General features: G+C 36.2%; 1 protein-coding gene across 1 annotated transcript; it reads right to left on the bottom strand.

Annotated features, from left to right (window-relative positions):
- Window positions 1-4,262: 4,262 nt before the first annotated feature.
- LOC121417160 (zinc finger RNA-binding protein-like) lies at window positions 4,263-13,630 on the bottom strand. Its single transcript, XM_041610751.1, has 4 exons — window positions 13,292-13,630; window positions 12,171-12,279; window positions 10,118-10,285; window positions 4,263-7,697 (listed from the first exon to the last, which is right to left on the bottom strand). Exons 2-4 carry the CDS (start codon window positions 12,238-12,240, stop codon window positions 6,772-6,774), a joined length of 1,164 nt encoding a protein of 387 aa, XP_041466685.1. The 5' UTR covers window positions 12,241-12,279; window positions 13,292-13,630; the 3' UTR covers window positions 4,263-6,771.
- Window positions 13,631-22,004: the final 8,374 nt, after the last annotated feature.

The raw sequence follows: 22,004 nt of genomic DNA, 5'->3' as shown, positions 1-22,004 counted from the left end.
TCTCAGATGGTTATGAATGATCTGAGTAAGAGATGAGCTGAGAAATATTGAATCTGTCCTGTTGAATATTTGTGTCACAACTGGCTTTCCATACTTGAACCACAACTTTACAATGGTCAGAGTTTTAACTGTAATAAACCTGAGTTCAGGCATTACCATGTGCACTCGATTGGGTATAACACACAGAGAAATGGAAGGAAGACAACATAGAAGAGGTAAAGTGTACGGTGGTGCCAAAATATAGGGTCTTGATTGGCTAATGAACATGATGAGTTAGTTTCTGTTACCAGTCTGATGAAGCAAAAATTCAGGGGTGTGAGAGTTCACATTTTTAGCTGATTTCAATCTTTTCTTCCCAGCTTAATTTCACTTTATTTTTGGCTTTCCTCTGTACAAGAAGTATAGGAGCTCTTTCTATTTCAGATTTCTTCAACACTCTAGCTTTCTCAGATCTTTTTTATTTGTGACCACTCACACCCCTGAAAATTATAATATTGGCATGCAACATGAACCTGTTTCTCATTGCTACACACAGTTTGGGAAATAATTATCAGACCACTTCCATACAAAATATACATAATATGGTTTAATAATATTTCATGGTTTAATGATATTTTACAAAACTGTATTACTACCCTAGGTGTAGCATGGTTACCCTGTTTGGGTGTTCAAGCTTAAAAGGAATTCCTTCCTGGAATTCCTTCCTTCTGGGTAGCCATTTAATAAACTCGGATGGGGGGTGACAAATGTGAATAAATGCTTTTATAAGGATGCTGCAGCGAGCTGTGAACCTTGAATCACAATCTAGCTTTGTGCACCATACTTTCTATTTGTTTTGGTCTTGCTTACATTATTCATACTCATACATATATATATTTCATTGTTTAATAATATTTTCCAAAACTGTATTGCTACCCTAGGTGTAGCATGGTTATCCTGTTTAGGTGCTCAAGCATTCAAGGAATTAATATCTTCCGGATAGCCATTTACTAAACCTATGTGGAGGGTGGCAAATGTGAATAAATGCCTTTTGAAGGATGCAGGGAGCTGTGAACCTTGAATCGCAATCTAGCTTTGTGCACCATACTTTCCATGTGTTTTGGTCTTGCTTACATTATTCAGTGTGTGCCGTTGCCATCGTGTGAACATTGCAATGCACATCCGTGTCTGTATCCTATGCTTGATTTGTTTTTAATCTATTTCTCTGTATATAGGCCAAATGATATTGTACATACTGAAGACATTAAAAGCTATGTATATATTGTGTGTTGTTTAGCAGAGCAGAGCCATATACCATGAACATTTTAGAACTAAATTATTCAAAGTTTAGTGGAACTATATTCGCTTTTGAGCCAAATATGTATGGTCAGTATTGTGCAAATGTTGGTATGTAGGTGATCGATGTTTCATGCTTTATTACTCAAATTTAACTCTTTGCATGCTGCAGACAGGTAATCCCTCCTGTTGTATGTACGCGATAATCAACAGACCGTGCTCACACTGCATGAGCATAATATTTTGCATCGAAATTCACAAATTTCATATGAATGGGAATATATTGTTATGTGTCATATAAACCAAATAATGAATGTTCTTTTTATTCGTGAAATGGACAGACTACTTCATTTGGTGAACGATGAATTGAATGATCCATTCAACTCGGCTACGCCTCTACTCGTTGACTGGATCATTTCATCTTTCACCTCATGAAGTATTCTGTCCATTGCACTCATAAACATTCATTAATTGTTAATTGAAGTCAATGCAATCAATCATGAAAACTGAGTATTGCTTAAAGAGAAATGCCAGTAGTTGCAGTAAACGCTGATTTCATGAGAAAGTCTGTAAAACCAGGTGTAATTGTCAGTATATCATCGAGGATCTAGATCTGGTACAGTTACATAAACTGAACTTTGTGAAATCTTGAAATCTACGCTGAAAAATGTTCACACTGAAGATCACCAACACAGAGAGGCACACGTGGGACAGTGTATTATTATTGCTGGAATAAAGACCCGACGGAAGTGACCGAATCCGCGCTTATTTTGCTTATTTCTCAGCAATTACAAAATTTCTTCCAGAATCCTTTGGCACATATTTTTTTATTCATACAAACAGACACTTGGGTGGTCATTATATTAGATTCTGTAAAAAGTCATTTTGAGATCGTTACCAAAACTGGAATTTATCTTTAATTGATTATCCAACTTAGAGGTTGACCTTTGTAAAAACCTTTGTAAAAAAATAACAATGTATACTCCAGCAGACCTTATGGAGGCTTCTTATTTTCAAGTGTAAACTTTTTTGTTGCCCTCCTTTTCTTGTCATGATATTTCTATATACGAATATACAATTTGTACAACGTGGAGCGTTGTGGCCCAGTGGATTAGTCTCCGGACTTTGAAACAGAGGGTCGTGGGTTCGAATCCCAGCCATGGCGTAATTTTCTTCAGCAAGAAACTGATCCACAATGTGCTGCACTCAACCCCGGTGAGGTTAATGGGTACCGGTAGGAAGTAATTCCTTAAAAAGCTGTGTGCGCTATGAACGCCTAGCTTAGCCGGGTAATATAGGAGCGCCTTGAGCGCCTAACAAGGTGGATATGTGCGCAATATGAATACCCTATATTATTATTATTATTATTACATTTTGATGTTTTAATTATTATCAAGAATAAATTGAATTTGAATTCACCCAAATTTGAGAGGAAAGATTCCCCTAGCTTATAATACCGATATAAAAATCCAAATATGCCCATCGTCGATGAAAACAGAATCTCAGAAGCCACTCAATGTATTTCTTTTTTTATTCAACAATAGCGGAAGAAAAGTAAAGTATAATCAAACAGACAGAACAAGAATATAAATGATCTACATGATTGCACGCAGTCTTACTGTAAAATGACAAAATAATACAATTGCATGGCATGACTAGATCATAATCCGGGGAAAGGGTGGTGGGGGGCACATATATCAACGAGTGGATACCATGCGCGACCACAAAAAACATGTAAAAAGGATGTCTTTTATCAAGATAGGGCACATTACATACATAACGTACTAAGGGTGTCAAAAACACCAAAATGAAAAAAAATGGTATCTTTTTCGCTAGGAAAGCTATACGTGTTTGGGGACAAATTTGCGAGGGTGTAAAAAATTAGGACTAAAATGTTTTATCGTTTTCTGTCCAATACTTGTCAAGGGTAGGGTTTCACATGCCAATACTTGTTAAGGGGTGCATAATTTTCAGAATATGGGTATGGAAAATGCTTGTTTAGGGTGCTTTTCGAGACCCCATGGTCGCGCATGGTATCCACTCGTCAATAGAATGCCCCCCCCCCCCCCCCCCCCGATCATAATACACAACATTTATATAGTGCTGAATGAAAATGTTTCTAAGCATTCACGATATTGATTTGAGACATGAACATGCATTTTTTTTTTCAGCCACTCACTTTCACAAACTGAAGCATCAAATTCATGCAGCATAATAAGCTCAATTTCATTAAGGTTTTTTTTTACAATCGTATATAAACAAAGTTTAAACAAATGAAATTATACACATGCATGGGTTACTCTACATGGATGTTAATCGTACAGAAGCTTAAGACATCTACTTGATAAATTAAGGAGATATTTCATCTTGCCATGTCAACTTAATAGCTTTTTAATCTCAACTTCAGGTGTCTTTCCCAGTTAACTGATTAAAATGTATATATTGTCAACATTAGTTGACTTGGAAAGATATAATGTATCTCCACTATCTCACTTTACAACATGAGTCAACTTTTGGAAAGGTATAATGTATGTAACCATGTCAACATAGGTCAGATTGGAAAGTTAAAATGTATCTCACCATGTTGACTTAAAGAGAAATTCCAGTAGTTGCAGTTAACACTGATTTCATGAGAAAGTCTGTAAAACAAGGCTCAATTGCCAGTATATCATCGAGGATCTAGATCTGGTACAGTTACATTAACTGGACTTGTGAAATCTTGAAATCTACGCTGAAAAATGTTCACACCGAAAATCCCCAACACAGATAAGTGCACGTGGGACAATGTATAATTATTGCTTAGGGCGTCGGGCCCGACGCCCTACCCGAATCTCGTGCTTATTTGCTGATTTCTCAGCAATTACACAATTTCTTCCAGAATCCTTTGGCACATGCGTTTTGTTTATACAAACAGACACTTTAGTGGTCATTTCATTGGATTCTGTACGAACTCATTTTGATATCGTTACCAAAACTAGCATTTACCTTTAATAAGGCTATTTCCAATACATGTATATCTCATGATCTCCTTTGGAAGGAGTACAATTCGTGTATAGGGCTCTCAATTTGCCATTATTCCATTGCATACAATTTTTGGTTTACTGCTAATTAGTTCCATTAATTCAAATAACATGAGAAGTTATACATTCTTCATACATGTCTGAGTAATATTTGTCAATGTTTCCTAGAAATACTTTCACAATTGTCTGTCAATTCTTGTTATTAAAAAGTGACCCACCTAACAAATACACACAAAAATATCACAATGATTCTATGTATAGAGTGTACATAAAATATAAAGATATGACCACTATTATATTGGACCATGTTCTTTGTGATGGTGTAAGATAATTGACAAAAAAAATATCAATAATATTCACTATAAAATTATTTTGTAGAAAGTTTTGTCTTAGTCAGTAAAATTACAATTAAGAAAATGATCTATTCATTTATGAACTTAACTTTCTATTTATTTCGACAGTCCATGTGCATTTTGATATTCTATCGAATGAACATATGTTTAATTATCAATAATATTCAATATGAAATTATTTTTTAGCAGTGACGAATGTGTAAGTCAGTCAATTTATGATCACAAAAAAGTACATCTTTTCATTACAAACTTCATGATATCAACAGTCCCAAATGTGTATTTTGATATTTTATGCAATGAACATTATCAGAACATAGTACATGAATAGTCCCATGTGGGCATTTGGATTTCCAATACTTTCATGATTTGTACATTAAGTTGTATATTATACATTAAGTTGATATACATGTACATGTATATCAATGTCAGTATACATTTGATTACAGTATATTCTATTTATTTCTTCAGTCCCACATGTGCAGTTTAAAATGTGTAATGAACTAAACATACTTGTATTTCAAGGCACAGTCCCTTGCAGGGATTTGAATGTATTTCCTTGAATAATCCCCTATGTGCATTATGGTATTGTATTAATTTGTCCGTCCAGTGCATTCTACATTCCTGTATTATTAATTTATTGATCGGTATGCTGAGCATATAATTTGCCCTTTTTGCACACAACCCCTAAAACGTACTGGTAGCGATTAGTCTGTGTACAAGCAGTAGTTGGCAGGGAAATACATAGCTTATCTTAAGCTGCTATATATTTTGGTGCATATTGAAGTTAACATGAATGAAATATTATTGGGAAAATTAAGCATCATGTCATGATTTTATGATTTTGTTCATTTTGCATTTTATGATTTTCAAGACCAAAATTTCGATAGACCATGATTGAAATATCTACACATACGCACACACCCACACTAAATTTGACTTGCGTAGATTTGTGTGGTTCATATGAAACTGATTAGAACCAGTCCAGTTATCACCATTATCAATTGGGCTCTGTATATATGTATTCATGCATCCATATCGCATGCCAGCATTAATCCATTCCCACCAAATCTAGGTTTGGCAATCATATATAATTTAAATGCACATCTGCACCAATCACATGGCTTAATATTCAGTGTTTCCATCATAGTTTATTGAAAGCTGGCTCCTGATTGGTCAAATGTATGGAAAGTTGCAATCAAAATATAAAATGTATTCAATTTCATCTTTGCTTATTATTCAATATATTATGAATTAATATAATGTATTCAATATGAATTTATTTCATGTTCATGATTTTGCTCATATCTTAATTAATGAAATATGCGTTTATTATAGAATACAATCTATTATGTGGCATTAAATTCAATATTTAATGTAATAGATATTGCTATTGCCCTGTTATTAGATTGACCTTTAACCTTGAATGATATCCATGCATAGGATAATTGGTACTATGTACATATCCAATAAGTTTTGTTTTCCTCTTTGTTTGAGTTACTATTTGGTTTGTTGTACATGTCTAAATAAATTATGAAAATAAATAAGGATGTTGTATCGATATTATTTGTTTGTCATGAATATAAACAATTGTTTGGATTGGATTATTGTTACTGAATTGGTTTACTACGAATAGCACAGGAAATACCAGCCAAAAGGCTGAATTACATTCAGTTTACACTAGACATGATATATGTAGACATGTAAACATACACAGTATACAATAATCTTGGAAATTCTTACAACCACAAAAGTAGTTATTCAAATGATTCAAAGATAAATTGAACGGTTTTGATTTGCTGAAAAAGGTGACTTGCTTTGACCACAGAGACAAACACAGAGCTGCCAACTTTAATATTTACCTATCGGGAAGAGTTTACAAAGGAAGGAGGGAGATTTTTTTCAATTACACGCAATCCAATGAGACAATTATGACTTGTAAGCTGTTGATCGGGAAAACCAGGTCTTCCCGATCTTTGATTTTTCAGCAGGAATCCGGCGAAAGAGGGCGCTATGCATATTTTCATAGTGGCTTTCCTGCACTCCCCATTATAGACTTGGTAATGATAACCCACTTGTGAGTTCCCAACTGAGAAAAAGGCAGCTCTTGAATTTTACTAATTATTTTATTTCTTGCTGTCTATGAGAGAATTCCAGACATCGTTATGATTAGGGGTAGAGCGTTTGCTAAGATCGTTGTGGATGTTGGTGATCTCTGGAGCAGATTTCACTGCTCCCCTCAGGTCCAAAGAATTGAGACCATCAATTAGCGAAGGCATGCTCTGGAAATCAGTGCTGACAGAATGCAATGCTTCTGCTGCAGAGGCATCCTGTCTTGGTGGCACCATTGCTCCTGCATCACTATGAGAAGAATTTACAGGAGTGGCCTTTGACAGTTCCTCAAGCACTTTGTCCGTGATCTGATCGGTGAGATCTGGGATGAGCTGCATCAGGTATCGCTGTAAAACAGAGGAGCATACCTTGGCGATATGCTTCTTGAGCTGTTCACTACTAGGATTGATGACCGAAGCAAATCCCTCTGGAGGATGGCTTCCTGATTGCTGGAGTCCTCTTGCAGAGGTTCCAAGGTTGGATTGGGCTCTCGGTGCTTCTGCTTGATGCTGACGCTGGTTCAAAGCCCCATCTGGAACAGAATCATTCAATAATGAAACCTGTTGGCTAGCTCTTGGAGATGTTGGAATGCTTCCAGCTTCCCTAGTTACAGGTCCCAACCCTGTAACACCTGATGGAACCGTGCCACCTTGACCTTGATTCTGCGCCCAGAACGCTGCACCTTGCACTGCAGTCTTGTGCTTGCTGCTCTCATAGTGCTGCTTTGCAGAAGAAGGTCCTGTGAACTTCTTCTGGCAGACCTTGCATTCCAAGGGGAGGGTTAATCCGTCTCCTGCAGATTGTCCAGATACTTGAGCTTGGACTGCCTTCCGATGTTGCTTACCAGTATAATGCTGCTTGGCTGGCTCCAATCCCGACAGATTAACCTTACAAACCTTACAGAAGAATTGGTCCTCTCTGCTGATTGTGCCACCTGGCCCTGAAAAACAAGATTAACACTATGACCAAAGTCTGAGCCACCTATTGCTGTACCTTTTAAGTTCTTGTTTATGTCTCCTTTCTATTCTAACCATCCTGCATCTCTTATATCTGCATATCTTCCAAGGGGCCTGCACCCTATCTCAAAGGTTTGATCAGGGACCTATCCACGGAGGATTTAGTCTATTGTTACTGGGGGTGCTGAGCATTGTCACAGCACCCCCAGTAACAATAGATAATCCTCCGTGGCCAGGTCCATGGCCTTGATCCACGTTATGAGGAGTAAAGAGAATATTCCAAATGGTTCTAAGGAAAATTTGAAAGCTGTCAACTGAAACTGCTTCTACTAATTAATTTTGGAGTTTATTTCTATTCTGTGACAGATCATCTACATGTAATAGACAAAACAATATACTGAGGGGACTAGAAACCCACATTTTAAGAAAATTTGGCAAAGAAAAAATTACTACGGTCCTAAGCTTTGCCCAAAGGGTGATTCGAGTCTTCTGTGATTAATGTTAAAACATGAGTTTTCCATGAGCATCCTCTTTGGCCTAATGATCAGTTTGTTCTATTATCCATTCCCATGAACATTGTAAGTATGAAAATATTAAAAGATAGAAATAAATTAATTGAATTGAAAATTGAAAACTGTTAAAGAGCTAACATTCAATTCATATAACATGAACTGGTAATTAATAAAAGAATATTAATCAGACCATTTTACAAGTGGACAGTATGCCTTCAACCAATCAGACCAGGAGAGGCAAAGAAAAATGTGATCACAAAGAGTTTGGCAATTCAAGATCGCCCTTCTTAAAATTTGACGAGGTGGTTTTAAGCAGACATGGTGGAACTAAATTTAGTTAGAACCATGGCCCCTCCAGTTTCACCCATCCTCAATTAGTTAAATCTATTATCCTATTCAAGTTGTGAAGTGCTCTAGAATTTTTCTCTCATAACATGAAAATTGCTCTCATCTGATTTTCTCTCATTCTTGATTTTGTGGTGTACACAGTTATTTCTGATCACCCCTGCCGCAGCATTTTCTTTCGCCATCACTTGCCCCCTAATAATAATAATAATAATCCGCTTTTATATAGCGCTTAATCCATCGGAACGACGTTTCTAAGCGCTTTACAGATATATTATTACCCCGGTCATCGGATTCAATGAGTCATTCCCGCACACAATGTGTGCACATCCTCCACTCCCTGGGGAGTATTCCAGTCAGTCGCCTACTTTAAGAAACCTGGTGGGTGAGAGCTGTTCATAAGTTATGGATGACTTTATGCAGGACTGTTGACACTTTCTTGTGGTAAATGGCATATCCCTGTATTGCTCATATCACTTGGCACCTAAGAATGTGTTCCAGTCTTGCGTAAAGCCATAGGTTACTTCAAGAACAACCTTTTTTGAACACTCACCAAGTGTTACGTGTGGTTTTATATGCAGGATGTTTCACTTAACACTGAAACTTAGGTGTTGCAAGAAAATATTTGCAATCAATTGCAAATATTCTGTGGCAATTTTACAACTGATTGATCACTTTAACTACAGCAAATCAGATTATCACCAAGTGTTACGTGTGGTTTTATATGCAGGATGTTTCACTTAACACTGAAACTTAGGTGTTGCAAGAAAATATTTGCAATCAATTGCAAATATTCTGTGGCAATTTTACAACTGATTGATCACTTTAACTACAGCAAATCAGATTATCACCAAGTGTTATGTGTGGTTTTATATGCAGGATGTTTCACTTAACACTGAAACTTAGGTGTTGCAAGAAAACATTTGCAATCAATTGCAAATATTCTGTGGCAATTTTACCACTGATTGATCACTTTTAACTACAGCAAATCAGATTACACTCCTTGTTTCATGGAGCAGATTAGCAATCAATCGCAAATTTGCAATTAATTGCAAGGTATATGCTTGATTTCGGGAACAAAAATTGACTTGCAATTGATCTCAAGTTTCTTGCAACACCCCATAAGACATTGTTCTCACTACCTTCCTAAAACTAATTTAGTCGAACCTAGTTTAGTGGAAACTAGTTTAACATATAGTGAGAACGGTCAAAGTGATCTTCCAAACCAGTTCAGAAAACCGTCTCGCGATGTAGTTTTCAAGATCGCTTTACCTCTTTAAACAGGTTTTCGCATGAGGACACAACTTTTCTTCAGGAAGCAATCTACCTCACACAACAGGTGTAGAAAGCCTACACTGCGGTTTCATATTTCGCGCAAAACGTGTCACCCCACAGAGCATTTCCATAGCAACAAGATTGCTTTATGTGAAGTGATTTTGAAAACCACTTTTGTGTGATCAAGTGGGAACGGTAGCAAAGCAATCTTACAAAGTGGTTTCCTGTTAACTAGTTTTAGAAAGCGTATTGAGAATGGCCTAATAGTTTACCAGTAGTAGATGGGTAGAGAGTGTTTCTGAGAAATCCAAACTGGGATGACGAAGATGATGATGAGGAATCACTGTTTCCTGATGACAATGATGATGCTGTCGAAGCTCCACCTACAGCAGGGTCAAACCCAGTAGGACTTGTAGGAGAGGTGCTACCACCACCAACATCTGATATGAATGCAGACAATATGAAGTACTTTACCAACTGAGGGAATAGTCTCAATTTTTCAACTATCAAAAATATCTACTGATTGGTATGTACGCTGAAAAACTCTGTTGTTGATTTAACACCAGCCCGGAATCTATATATGTCCATGCACTCAAGAGAAGTATTCAAACATCAGTTTGAAATCAAACCTATGCTGTTTTAATACTAATTGGTGTTGTATAAACACCTTTCTGGTGTTAGACCTTAACAAATCTGGTTTTGTTTAAGACTTCTCTGGTGTGGACATATATAGCTTCCGGGCTGGTGTAAAATCAACTCCAGAGTTTTTGCAGTGTACAAATGGTGCACTTATTGGCTGGAGTGAATAGTCATTTTTATTGAACCCTGTAAGACAGATATGAACACAACCATCAACAATATGTGATGGGGATGAAAGTAAATAGAAGAGGCACATGAAGGAAACAGGAACAAAACAGCAACTAAAAGAGGATCAGCAAAAGGATGAAACATAAGCATAGGAGGAGGAAGACATACAAATTTGAAGAATACAAGAGGAGATGACAAAATAGAAGAAAAACAAGAGAGGAAAGGGAAAGAAGATAAAGGTAGATACAGATAAGAATAAGAAGGAGGAGGAGGAGAAGAAGAAGAGAAAGAAGAGAGAAAAACTGAAACAAAGGAGAGGGAAAGAAGAAGAAAAATGAAACAAGTGGAATGCCTCTGGCCGTCTCATCTGCATCACCCGATTCAACATAGCAGCAGTGCTGACTTTGAAAACTACTATAACTCGCACAAGATGTTCAGTGATACTTGGTTACTCTTATTTCCACGTTTTATGAACTAGACCAATACACTTACAGAGATAGGATGGTAATTCAACAAATACCCCCAATGTTGCCAAAATTCATTGACCTCACATGACCTTTGTCATGTGACCTAAAATGCGCAAAGGATGTTCAGTGATACTTGATTACTCTTATGTCCAAGTTTTATGAACTAGACCAACATACTTTCAAAGTTATGATGGTAATTTAACAAATACCCCCAATTCGGCCAAAGTTTATTGACCCTAAATGACCTTTGACTTTGATCATGTGACCTGAAACTTGCACAGGATGTTGAGTGATACTTGATTACTATTATGTCTAAGTTTCATGAATCAGATCTAAAAACTTTTAAAGTTTCGATTGTAATTCAATAGATACCCTCAAATCAGCCAAAGTTCATTGACCCCAAATGATCTTTGACCTTGGTCACGTGACGTGAAACTCATGTTTGGTGATACTTGATTAACCTTATGTCCAAGTTTAATGACATCGGTCCATATATTTCCTGAGTTATGACATTTCAAAAACTTAACCTCAGGTTAAGATTTTGATGTTGATTCCACCAACATGGTCTAAGTTCATTGACCCTAAATGACCTTTGACCTCGGTCATGTGACATGAAACTCTAATAAGATGTTCAGTAATACTTGATTAACTTTATGGCCAAGTTTCATGAACTGGGTCCATATACTTTCTAAGTTAGAATGTCATTTCAAAATCTTAACCTCATGTTAAGATTTGATGTTGACGCCGCCGCCGTCGGAAAAGTGGGGCCTATAGTCTTACTCTGCTATGCAGGTGAGACAAAAAAGAAAGAGATAATAAAGAAAAAAAGGGCTGAAAGAGAAGATAAAGAAAGAAGAAAAGAAAGGAAGATAAAAAATGAGACAAAGGGGTAAGAAGAAAATGGAAAAAAATGCATGAAGTAGAATGAGAACATTAAAGAGAGAGAGAGGGAGGATTAGGTAAATCCTACAGAGAATACATTTCACATAATAAAAAGAAGAAAACAATGGAGATGAGAAAGAGAGAGAGGAAAAAATAGAGAAATACTCACTTTCTTGGCTGTTAGATGTTGACATCCAGTGTACATTATTACCACCCTTGATGCTATTAAATAAAGCCATTATGTTCGGAGATCAGAATTACACCCTCTCAAAAGATTCCTAAAAGAGATTCAAATTATATTATTAAGGTACTAGTAGGCTGTTAGGCTTCAAACTAAAAAAATAGTTACATGTACATCTTTGCCAATTTGTCTCCAATTAGCAATCAGGAATCTTTCCTAAATCTATCTCTTAGTAATTCACAAGCTAATTGTTTCAGTAAGATTTCTCAATTAATTAGAAAAAACACATTGTGTACACTGTAGTTTGACAATAACAATCTGATAGTTTTCATATTGCTGCTAGTATATCAGATATGAACATTTAAAAAAGTGAAATATGCTGGATTTATGCTTGTAAGCAAATATTTGGGGGAAATGTCATCCTGTTGCAACTTTCAGTTGTATAATTGGCTGTTTCAATCTTCTTGTTACATTTTCAAAAGAAGACCAAAATCTAGGTATTCCATATCTGTGGAAAGGATTTCAAAACAAAAATCTGATCCATAAATGTTTATCTTAGGGAAATTTCCTTTATACTTAATTGTATTAAGAATTCAATTACTTTTATGTTTATTATGTTCAATATAATACAATATTATTAAAATTCAATCACATTAATATTTAGTAGTAGTAGCAGTAGTAGTAAAATGGTATTTATTGGCAAAAACAATACATCGCAGCCCAAAGGCTGAATTACATGAAGTTTACAATTGTAATGTTAAAAATTTTATTACAAATCATTTTCACAATTCAATTACATAATCTTAATACTTAAAAAAAATACAAAATAAATAGGCATATGCCTACAATACAAAATAATGACTTTTTATAAAAATAACTCCTATGTGAAATTCAATACACCTACATAATTGACAGCATAAATTGAAATCATTAGAGCAGAATAAAAACACTTGTGGCAAGAAAAAAAAGGAAAGAAATTGATTAGGCCTACATAATACATTGTTTAAAGAAGGAAAAGGGTCTTTTGCTTCATATGTATGCTCCATTGGTTCACAAACTTCACTTTACATGATAAAATCTATAAAAATTATAACTTAATTATGACATACCTTCGTTAGTATTCCTAGTATAAAGTGGACAGATCTGAAGAACAACGCAACGGCCGCTAAACTGATGAGAAACTGGCGTGATGACTGCTGCTGAATGAAGTATACGCATAATTCAACAGCAAGCAAACGTTGCAGCGTCAGACCGTAATGAATTGAACAGGTGACTCTGGAATTGACTCTTTAGAAAGCCTCCTACTCATCACAGTAAAAGGAAATAAACAACAGTCTTCTTCTTCAATGAATTTTCGTCCTTCAATCTTGAAAACTCTCACAGTCCTCATCAAGTACGTGTCAGTTGCATTGTGCGTGCACCGACGTATTTTGCTTTCGTTCCTGTACTATGGACATGATGGAGAAACATGTCATTGCGATGTTTACAATGTATGCGGACATGCCTGGGGATTCCCCGGGTGCTAGTCTAAATGCAGTCGCGGGATTTTTTTTTCTATTGATCATTGAGAAATGTATATTTTGAACAGTGGCACACATTTTCTCGTGTTATTATCGGTACTTTCTTAGCATTAAAGAGGAATTTCATCCTGATGATAATTCATAGTCTTAATTAAAAGAAAAAATAGAGAATTATAGGTGACTGAATTTAATGTCAAAGGGTAATTTTGATTTTTTTAAAGTTTTCCGATTCACAACGTTGAATGACGAGCAACTTCTTCCTTATCGGATTTGAATACAAGGCCAGACACCTACCAAACTCACTACTAACCCCCGGACAACTTCCCATAGGACAGGTGAAACTATAGGACACCCTCCGTCACAACAGCCCTGGACAACGACCCTATGATAATCACCCCTGGGAAATCTACCCGGGGGGGGGGCACTTCCATTCACGAGTGGATACCATGCGCGACCATGCATGGGTTCTTGAAAAGCACCCTAAACACGTAATTTCCATATTCTGAAAATGCATCCCTTAACAAGTATTGGCGTGTGAAACCCTACCCTTAACAAGTATTGGAAACAAAACGATACTCTTGGCAAATATTCCCTGAAATGAACCCCTAAACAACAGGAATGTTTTATTGTTACGGGTCCTTCGGTCGTCGGCTTTACCTTATTTGGTTTAATACGACCCCATCTTCTACACCTCGTGAAAATCGGACTCTAAACACGAAGTGTTGGGGCAAAAAGGACATCTTTTATAAAACATTTTAATTTTGTTTTATCATCCCCGCGAATTCGACCCTAAACACGTAATTTTCCTAGCAAAATAGATACCCTTTTTTCATTATTTTTGTGTTTTGACACCCTTATCACGTTACGTACGTAACGTGCCCTATTATGAAAAAGACATCCTTTTTACGTGTTTTTTGGTCGCGCATGGTATCCACTCGTCAATGTAAGTGGCCCCCCCCCCGGGGAAATCTACTCCCAAGATAATAAATCACCCCTGGGACAATTACCCAAGGTCAATGACAATAACCCGCTGAACCAATCCAATGGACAAACCCAGGACAGTCATACCCCCGGAAAAATACTCTCCTGATGACAATCCTCGGACAACAAGCCTACCTCCAGCTACCTCTTCCTCCTCATGATATAGCTCTACCGGCCCCTCACCCCTGGACAAATATCCTATAGGGGATTGTGTTGTATGTAAGCCTCTCCATTCATGAAACATAGCACACTCATTTCATTGCTTTAAAGGGGGGGGTTCTGAGGTATGTGTTGTCTCTAATTGACTGTGTGTTAAAAATACATATTGTAGTCGTAAAATATACGTTTTCAGATAAACTACAGAGAATAAATTGACCTATAGTTACCGTATTTTCATAAAGAAACTAAAATGTTTTGAGAGGAAAAATAATTGTTTTGCTACTTACGTAATAAATATATTGCATATTATCATTTAAATGGGTCTATATTACTAGACTACACTAGCATTGTGGGTCAGGAAACTGGCGGGCTCGAGTAGTTGAGGACTCAAGATTGGTGCTATTGGTTCGTATCTGCTTTAAGTCTCCCGGGGTATTTTGATTCTTGTCATTCCGGGGGGGGGGGGGTACTATGCCCCATTAAGATCTCAGCCGCGGATTGCACGATCACAATTCATACATTTTTATTTCATATGAATCAATTATGCTAATATATTCATGGAATCATACTTTTGCTCTGATTCACTACATAAAGCTCCCAGAATGCTATTTGGTGAAAATGTTCTTTATAACATTCCTAACAATTGTGAATGAAAACAATTCCGGTACCAGGACCGATATGTATTTTATTGTCTGTTTTTTATTTCTCATGTATTTCTTTGATTTTTACTTTTTTCTTGGATGGAAATCGTTCCAGACTTTATTCTGATCATAATCAAGGCAAAATTAATGAAGGATAATCAGTAAAAGTAGAAATAATGATACATTTATGAATTTTGGCTAAATATACAATTTGCATTGGATTTGTACGTTTATGAGCAATTTAATTTTTGGTCTGACATATGCTCTTACATAATGTTACGTAATGTCGTAACCGCATACCCGGGCGTCACAAATTTGGTCTCAAAATTTGCGTGAGACTTGAAAGTAAAAAGTCAGTGAGCGGCGAGGTCAAAAAAGATTTGCGCAGCAGATATATCGCGAAAATTGTCGAGGGGGGGGGGGATTATGGCCCCGGGGAGAATTAGGGTTAAATACTACAATACCAAAAACAACATGGTATGAACACAAGAAAATTGAAATGTATTTAAATACTTTTATTTCCCAATGTATAATAGCAATCATTATCAAGATACAGAGATCGGCCTCTTTACAGCTAAGTACTTCAATCAATAGAATTATACAGTGCGTATCAAAAAAAACGGGACAGATTTGAAAAGTCTATAAAATTTTCCTTTCAAGTTATGATCTCTATATTTTGGTGTCAATACGTGCTTTGGAGTCTTATCCTTCAAATACCATTAACATATTTTAGTTTCGTTCATGCTTGAGCGAACACGGAATGTTTTTGTCTGGGGTAAAAAAAGAGGCCTGCGCCAAAATGGCATAAAATGATAAATATGATGGTCGGACTTCTTGCTAATCAGCAGACTTCCTCTTACCCTTTTCACTATCTTTGCCATAATTTTCGACTTATGTGGTCAAAATTCATTCCCAAATCTACTTATTTGCTTAAATAGTTCTGTTGTTATTTCTTTTTAATATGTTCTCTTTTAGCTTTGAATATTCCTTCTTTAGGCAAGAACATTTTTTTTCAACCAGAGTATGGGAGAGCGTGTTTTTTTCTCAAATCCTTTCATAGTGTGCTTCAAAGGTTATGGTGCCTTTGAGCAGTGGCATACTGAGGGTGGGGGCTCGGAGTGCCCCCCCCAAACAGGAAAAGAAATAAGTAAAAATAACAGAAAACATAGAAAGTGAAATATGATTTCATTTTCTGAATATTATGTCAAAATCACAAGATTGGATATTTTAATAAAAAGGTGGAAATTTTTGCTTGCTCGCTTCACAACTTTTTAATACATTTTACCCGATCTGCCAAATCTTGCTCCTTCAAAATTGACTCAATCCACCATTGCCATTTGAAAGACATGAATCCTTTCCTGTTTGTCCTGTCAAGCACATAATTAAACTTGGTGAAGGATTCGACAACCCCTTGAAAATAGGATTCATGTCTTTTATAGGTACCATAGCATAATTTGTTTCACCTAATAATTATTAAAGGTACCATTACATAATTTGTTTCACATAATAAAAGGATTTGAATAATTACAAATTCTCCCAATAAATAATGGAAATCTTCTTACTTGGGTTGACAAAAAGTCTCTTCTTTTCTTACTTATGAAGGAAAATTCAGAGGTAAAAGAAGTTTAAATGAAAAACAATATAATTCAGGTAAATAAATAAGTTTGTAAATGAAATTTGACAGCATAATTCGAAAATTATGGCAAAAGTAATGAATACATTAAGAGGGAGTCTGCTGATTAGCCAAAAGTCTATTCATCAAATTTCTCATTTCTGCCATTTTGGCGCAAGCCTCTTTTTGAACCCCCGACAAAAACGTCCCGTGTTCGCTCAAGCATGAACAAAATTTATTTTTTTAAATGGCATTTCAAAGATAAGATCTTAGAGCATCTATTTACATCAAAATATAGATATAATGATTTGAAACAAATTTTTTATAGACTTTTCAAAACTGTCCCGTTTTTTTTGATACGCACTGTACAATGTGACAGCCTTTTCCGACTTCTTATATCCAACACAAATTTCCCTACTCCTTAATCTCAATGTCATAAGTACACTATGCGGAAGCAAAACGAATAGTCAAAATTTATAGAAAACACGCAAAAGATGTACGCCTTACCTCATTTATTTGGTTTAAATGTATATTTGTTTTTCTTGTCATAAATTGACAGAAAAAGCAAATATTTCATTATGACAAAGAACATGCTATGAACGCATGAATCTCGTAATGTATATGATTTTATCATTTTCCCCATTATTATAAATATACAAAGAACAAGTTCTTCAAAAATTACAGTAGATCAATCAATAGAAGGTACAATATTAAAGTTTAGTAGTTTAACGGTTGGCATACATGTATGTTAGTCTGGACGACTCAAACTCGAAGTTTCGACAACTGTACAGTGCGTCCCAGAAAAAAACGAAACCGAGATTTAGTGATGATTTATCATAACTTAATCATAAATAAAATGACCTACCAACGTAAAGCTTAAAAGCTCCTCGTCATCTGGTACTACTTAGATTATTCCTCATTCACGCATGAGTGAGCAAAAACCATTCAAAGAAAGGATGTCAAAAATTCATTTGGCGGGGGGTATCTAAATTTAAAAAAGAAAGTCACATGACTAAAAAGTTCAATATCTGCTCTTTTTTTGATACTTTAATCACCAAAAATTGTCAAGAAGTAAAAAGTTATAATCCCTCGAAACAATGCTTGTATTTCCATAATTTCATCAAATAAACGTGTTTTCACCAGTTTCCACAGAAGCTATCGCACGATAACAAACGAGTTAAATGAATTATAAAGTAATACGTGGTTACGTGAATAAATCGAATGATCTATCTATTAACACACGGGGACACAACGGGGGGGGGGGGGGTGTATTTAGTGCTTATAAAACAAACAGAAAACTTGTAACTTGAAATCGAAATTAAAATATTACAGTTGGTTGTAACAAACGTCGATCGACATTTAACATCTCAGTAAAAGGCTAATAAGCATTACAGAAAACAGGATAAACAATAAAATGAATCAAACTATGAATATTAATCAGCTGAAATGACTACATCTTCCTTCCACGTATACCCTACACAATAAATTAAGTGGAAAGCTAATAATAGAAATAGTATTAAATGACACATATGCATTTTATCCATAAGACTATTCTATCTTAACTAAAATGGTGTATAATCAACCAAATATTAAACCATGCAGTATGTTGGATATGAAAGTATACACTTCCTCAAAAATAACTTAGATTAGATTTTTTACACGAAGCCTCTACATACTGTTTGTACTCGATCCAAATAACTTATATTGAAAATTCGAAGGGGAAAATGGCAGATATTGAAAATTCCGAGTGGGCGCGTCGTGGTCTAGTGGTTCTTTCTCTCACCTTTCAAACAGAGGGTCGTGGGTTCGAATCCTAGCCGTGACGTGTTTTTCTTCACCAAGAAATTTATCCACACTGTGCTGCACTCAACGCAGGTGAGATAAATGGGTACCGGCAGGGAGTAATTATTCAAAAAGCTGTGTGTACCTGAATCGGTAGCCTAGCTTAGCCGGGTAATAATAGCAGGGCCCGCCTGCGAGAACTTTCGGAACTGACTGTAGTTACCCTGGGTAAATATACCGTTATTATTATTATTCTAATTATCATTATTGATAGACACACTTATAAAATGTATTCGTGCAAGACTTTATATTAAATGACGTCTTGGCGAGAGAATGTTACAGCCACTTTAAGCAACCTGGTCACAGTAACTGTGAATGATGCATATAAAATAGTCATTAAATACTTCTAACATTGTATGGACATATCATTATCTGCATATGTGCGTCCTTAGTTTGTAATCATTTCTGTCAAACATAGCACTAGTTCTGTTCAACATTGTATTAAAATTTTGTTTTATCTGGCAAACCAGAAACGAACGACGAAATTAAGCAATATCTTGGATATCCTATAACACTTCATAAAACGTCATAAAATCGATACCACAAGTTCTTGTTGTGCCACTAGAACATTTGTAGAATGAACTCTTTGTATTTGCTTACACCACAATCCGTATCATGTGTACAATGACATATGATTTGCTTTCAGTTGGAATGTCACATATTTCTGACTATCTAATAATAATAATAATAATATATAGCAATTATGAGGCGCAGATCTATCAAGTTGACTATTCAGTGGCGCCCCGGGGGGGGGGGGGGCCAATTACATTGACGAGTGGATACCATGCGCGACCAAAAAACACGTAAAAAGGATGTCCTTTTCACGATAGGGCACGTTACGTACGTAACGTGATAAGGGTGTCAAAAACACAAAAATAATGAAAAAAGGTATCTATTTCGCTAGGAAATTTACGTGTTTAGGGTCAAATTTGCGGGGATGATAAAACAAAATTAAAATGTTTTATAAAGGATGTCCTTTTTGCCCCAACACTTCGTGTTTAGAGTCCGTTTTGCGCGAGGTGTAGAAGGTGGGATCGTACTAAACCAAATAAGGTAAAGCCGACGACCGAAGGACCCGTAACAATAAAACATTCCTGTACTTGTTTAGGGGTTCATTTCGGGGAATATTTGCTAAGAGTATCGTTTTGTTTCCAATACTTGTTAGGGTAGGGTTTCACACGCCAATACTTGTTAAGGGGTGCATTTTCAGAATATGGAAATTACGTGTTTAGGGTGCTTTTCGAGACCCCATGGTCGCGCATGGTATCCACTCGTGAATGGAAGTTGCCCCCCGGGAGTGGCGCACTATATATTACCCCGGCAGTATAGCTCCAGCTGCTAAAGGCGCTTGGTGCATTTAAGGAATTAACCCTGCCAGGTACCCATTTACCTGGTTCTAGGACAATTACCCCCCGGACAATTACTCCCGGAAAACTACCCCCGGACAATTACCCCCCGAGGACAATTACCCCCCAGACAATTACCCCCCGGACAACTACCCCCGGTCAACTACCCCCGGACAACTACCCCCGGACAATTACCCCCGGCAATTACCCCCCGGACCAATTACCCCCGGACAACTACCTCCCGAACAACTACCCCCGGAAAATTATCCCCTGGACAACTACCCCCGGACAATTACCCTCGAGGACATTTACCCCCAGTAAATCCTTCCTTCTCTCCAGCATCAATGCTAGAATAAAGCGGGACCCTTTTAAAGTTTTGGTCGGTGGCACAGGTTTTTTGAAATATTTTCTACTTTGTCTTACGTTGATAATTTTTTCTTTCTCTTTTATATTGCTCTTTTTCCTGTTCTCTCACTTTCCTCTTTTTTCCTTTTTTTTGTTTAGCGGCGCCTTCTGCATCATGAAAAATGGGGGGGGGGGGGGGGTCTTGCACCCGAAATCTCCCGTTTGGCTATGCATATATTCATCAGAAAATGTGTAAACTGGCCCTCATACTAAGTTTTCATAGATCAATTGAACACGATTAGTCATAATAATCACAAATGCTGAATATCTCCGATTCCAACTGATCTGATTTTTTAAATATTTATTTTGGGTTCAATTTCAAGAAAGAAATCAGGCAAATAGATAAAACGTAAAAAAGACACCTTTATAGGTAGAAATATATTGAAAATCGATAACGCAACTGTTATTTTAAAACAATTCAACTAACAAGAAGCTACAAATTACGAAACTATTGGTCCACATTCCAGTAAGCTAAAAAACTTTATGCAAAGATAATACACACAAGAACACCTTGTAATTTTACCACTTAGGCCCTAAATGGCAAAATTACAAGGTGTTCTTGTGTGTATTATTCTTGGGTGAAAGCAACATTGAAGAAGGAAATTAAGTACCAAAATTACTAAATTGTAAACAATTGTAAACAATATGACATAATCAAAAACAGTGTTTTTCTAAACAAATTAGCAATCATGATAGTAAACAATTCGTTTAAGGTGTATTTTAAGGACGGTTTGTAAGAATTTATAAAGAAGTAGGCCTATGCAAATCAAATATGCGACTGAGCAGCGTGAGCTGAAAATATTAATATTTAGACCTAACACGGACATTTTACAGAGCACTTGAAAATATCAATTTGTAAATTGAAAAATAATGAAAGCTCGATATCCGAGATGAAATATGTTTTGTATATTGACTTCAAAACTTGATATTTTAAGCTCCATATTAGCCTATATTAAGCAAGATATGATTCTCATCGAAACAGCAATGTGACCGCAAAGCGCGAGCTGAATTTTTTTTGAATTGCATGTATATATTTTAACCTGAAAATTGACTATTCTGGGCAATGTTTGTGAACCTGAACAAGATGCGTATGTAACTAGATAATTACTGCAAGCGCAAAGCGCGAGCGGAAATTTTTAAGTTTTGGTTTCTGGCTTGATCGAAAAGGGACATGTTAAGGAGGTTTTGCAGTTATTTAGCCATTAAAACGTTACATATTTCAACTATTAAATAATGCGAGCGCGAAGCTCGAGCTGAATTTCTTTTGACATTCTGACCTAACAAAAATGACATTCTTAGCACTTTTTGTATAAATC

Source organism: Lytechinus variegatus, chromosome 6 (genome assembly GCF_018143015.1).
Source record: "Lytechinus variegatus isolate NC3 chromosome 6, Lvar_3.0, whole genome shotgun sequence".
Taxonomy (NCBI): Eukaryota; Metazoa; Echinodermata; class Echinoidea; order Temnopleuroida; family Toxopneustidae; genus Lytechinus; species Lytechinus variegatus.
Note: the sequence above shows the minus strand (reverse complement) of the source record. Positions and strands in the feature narration are given on the sequence as shown.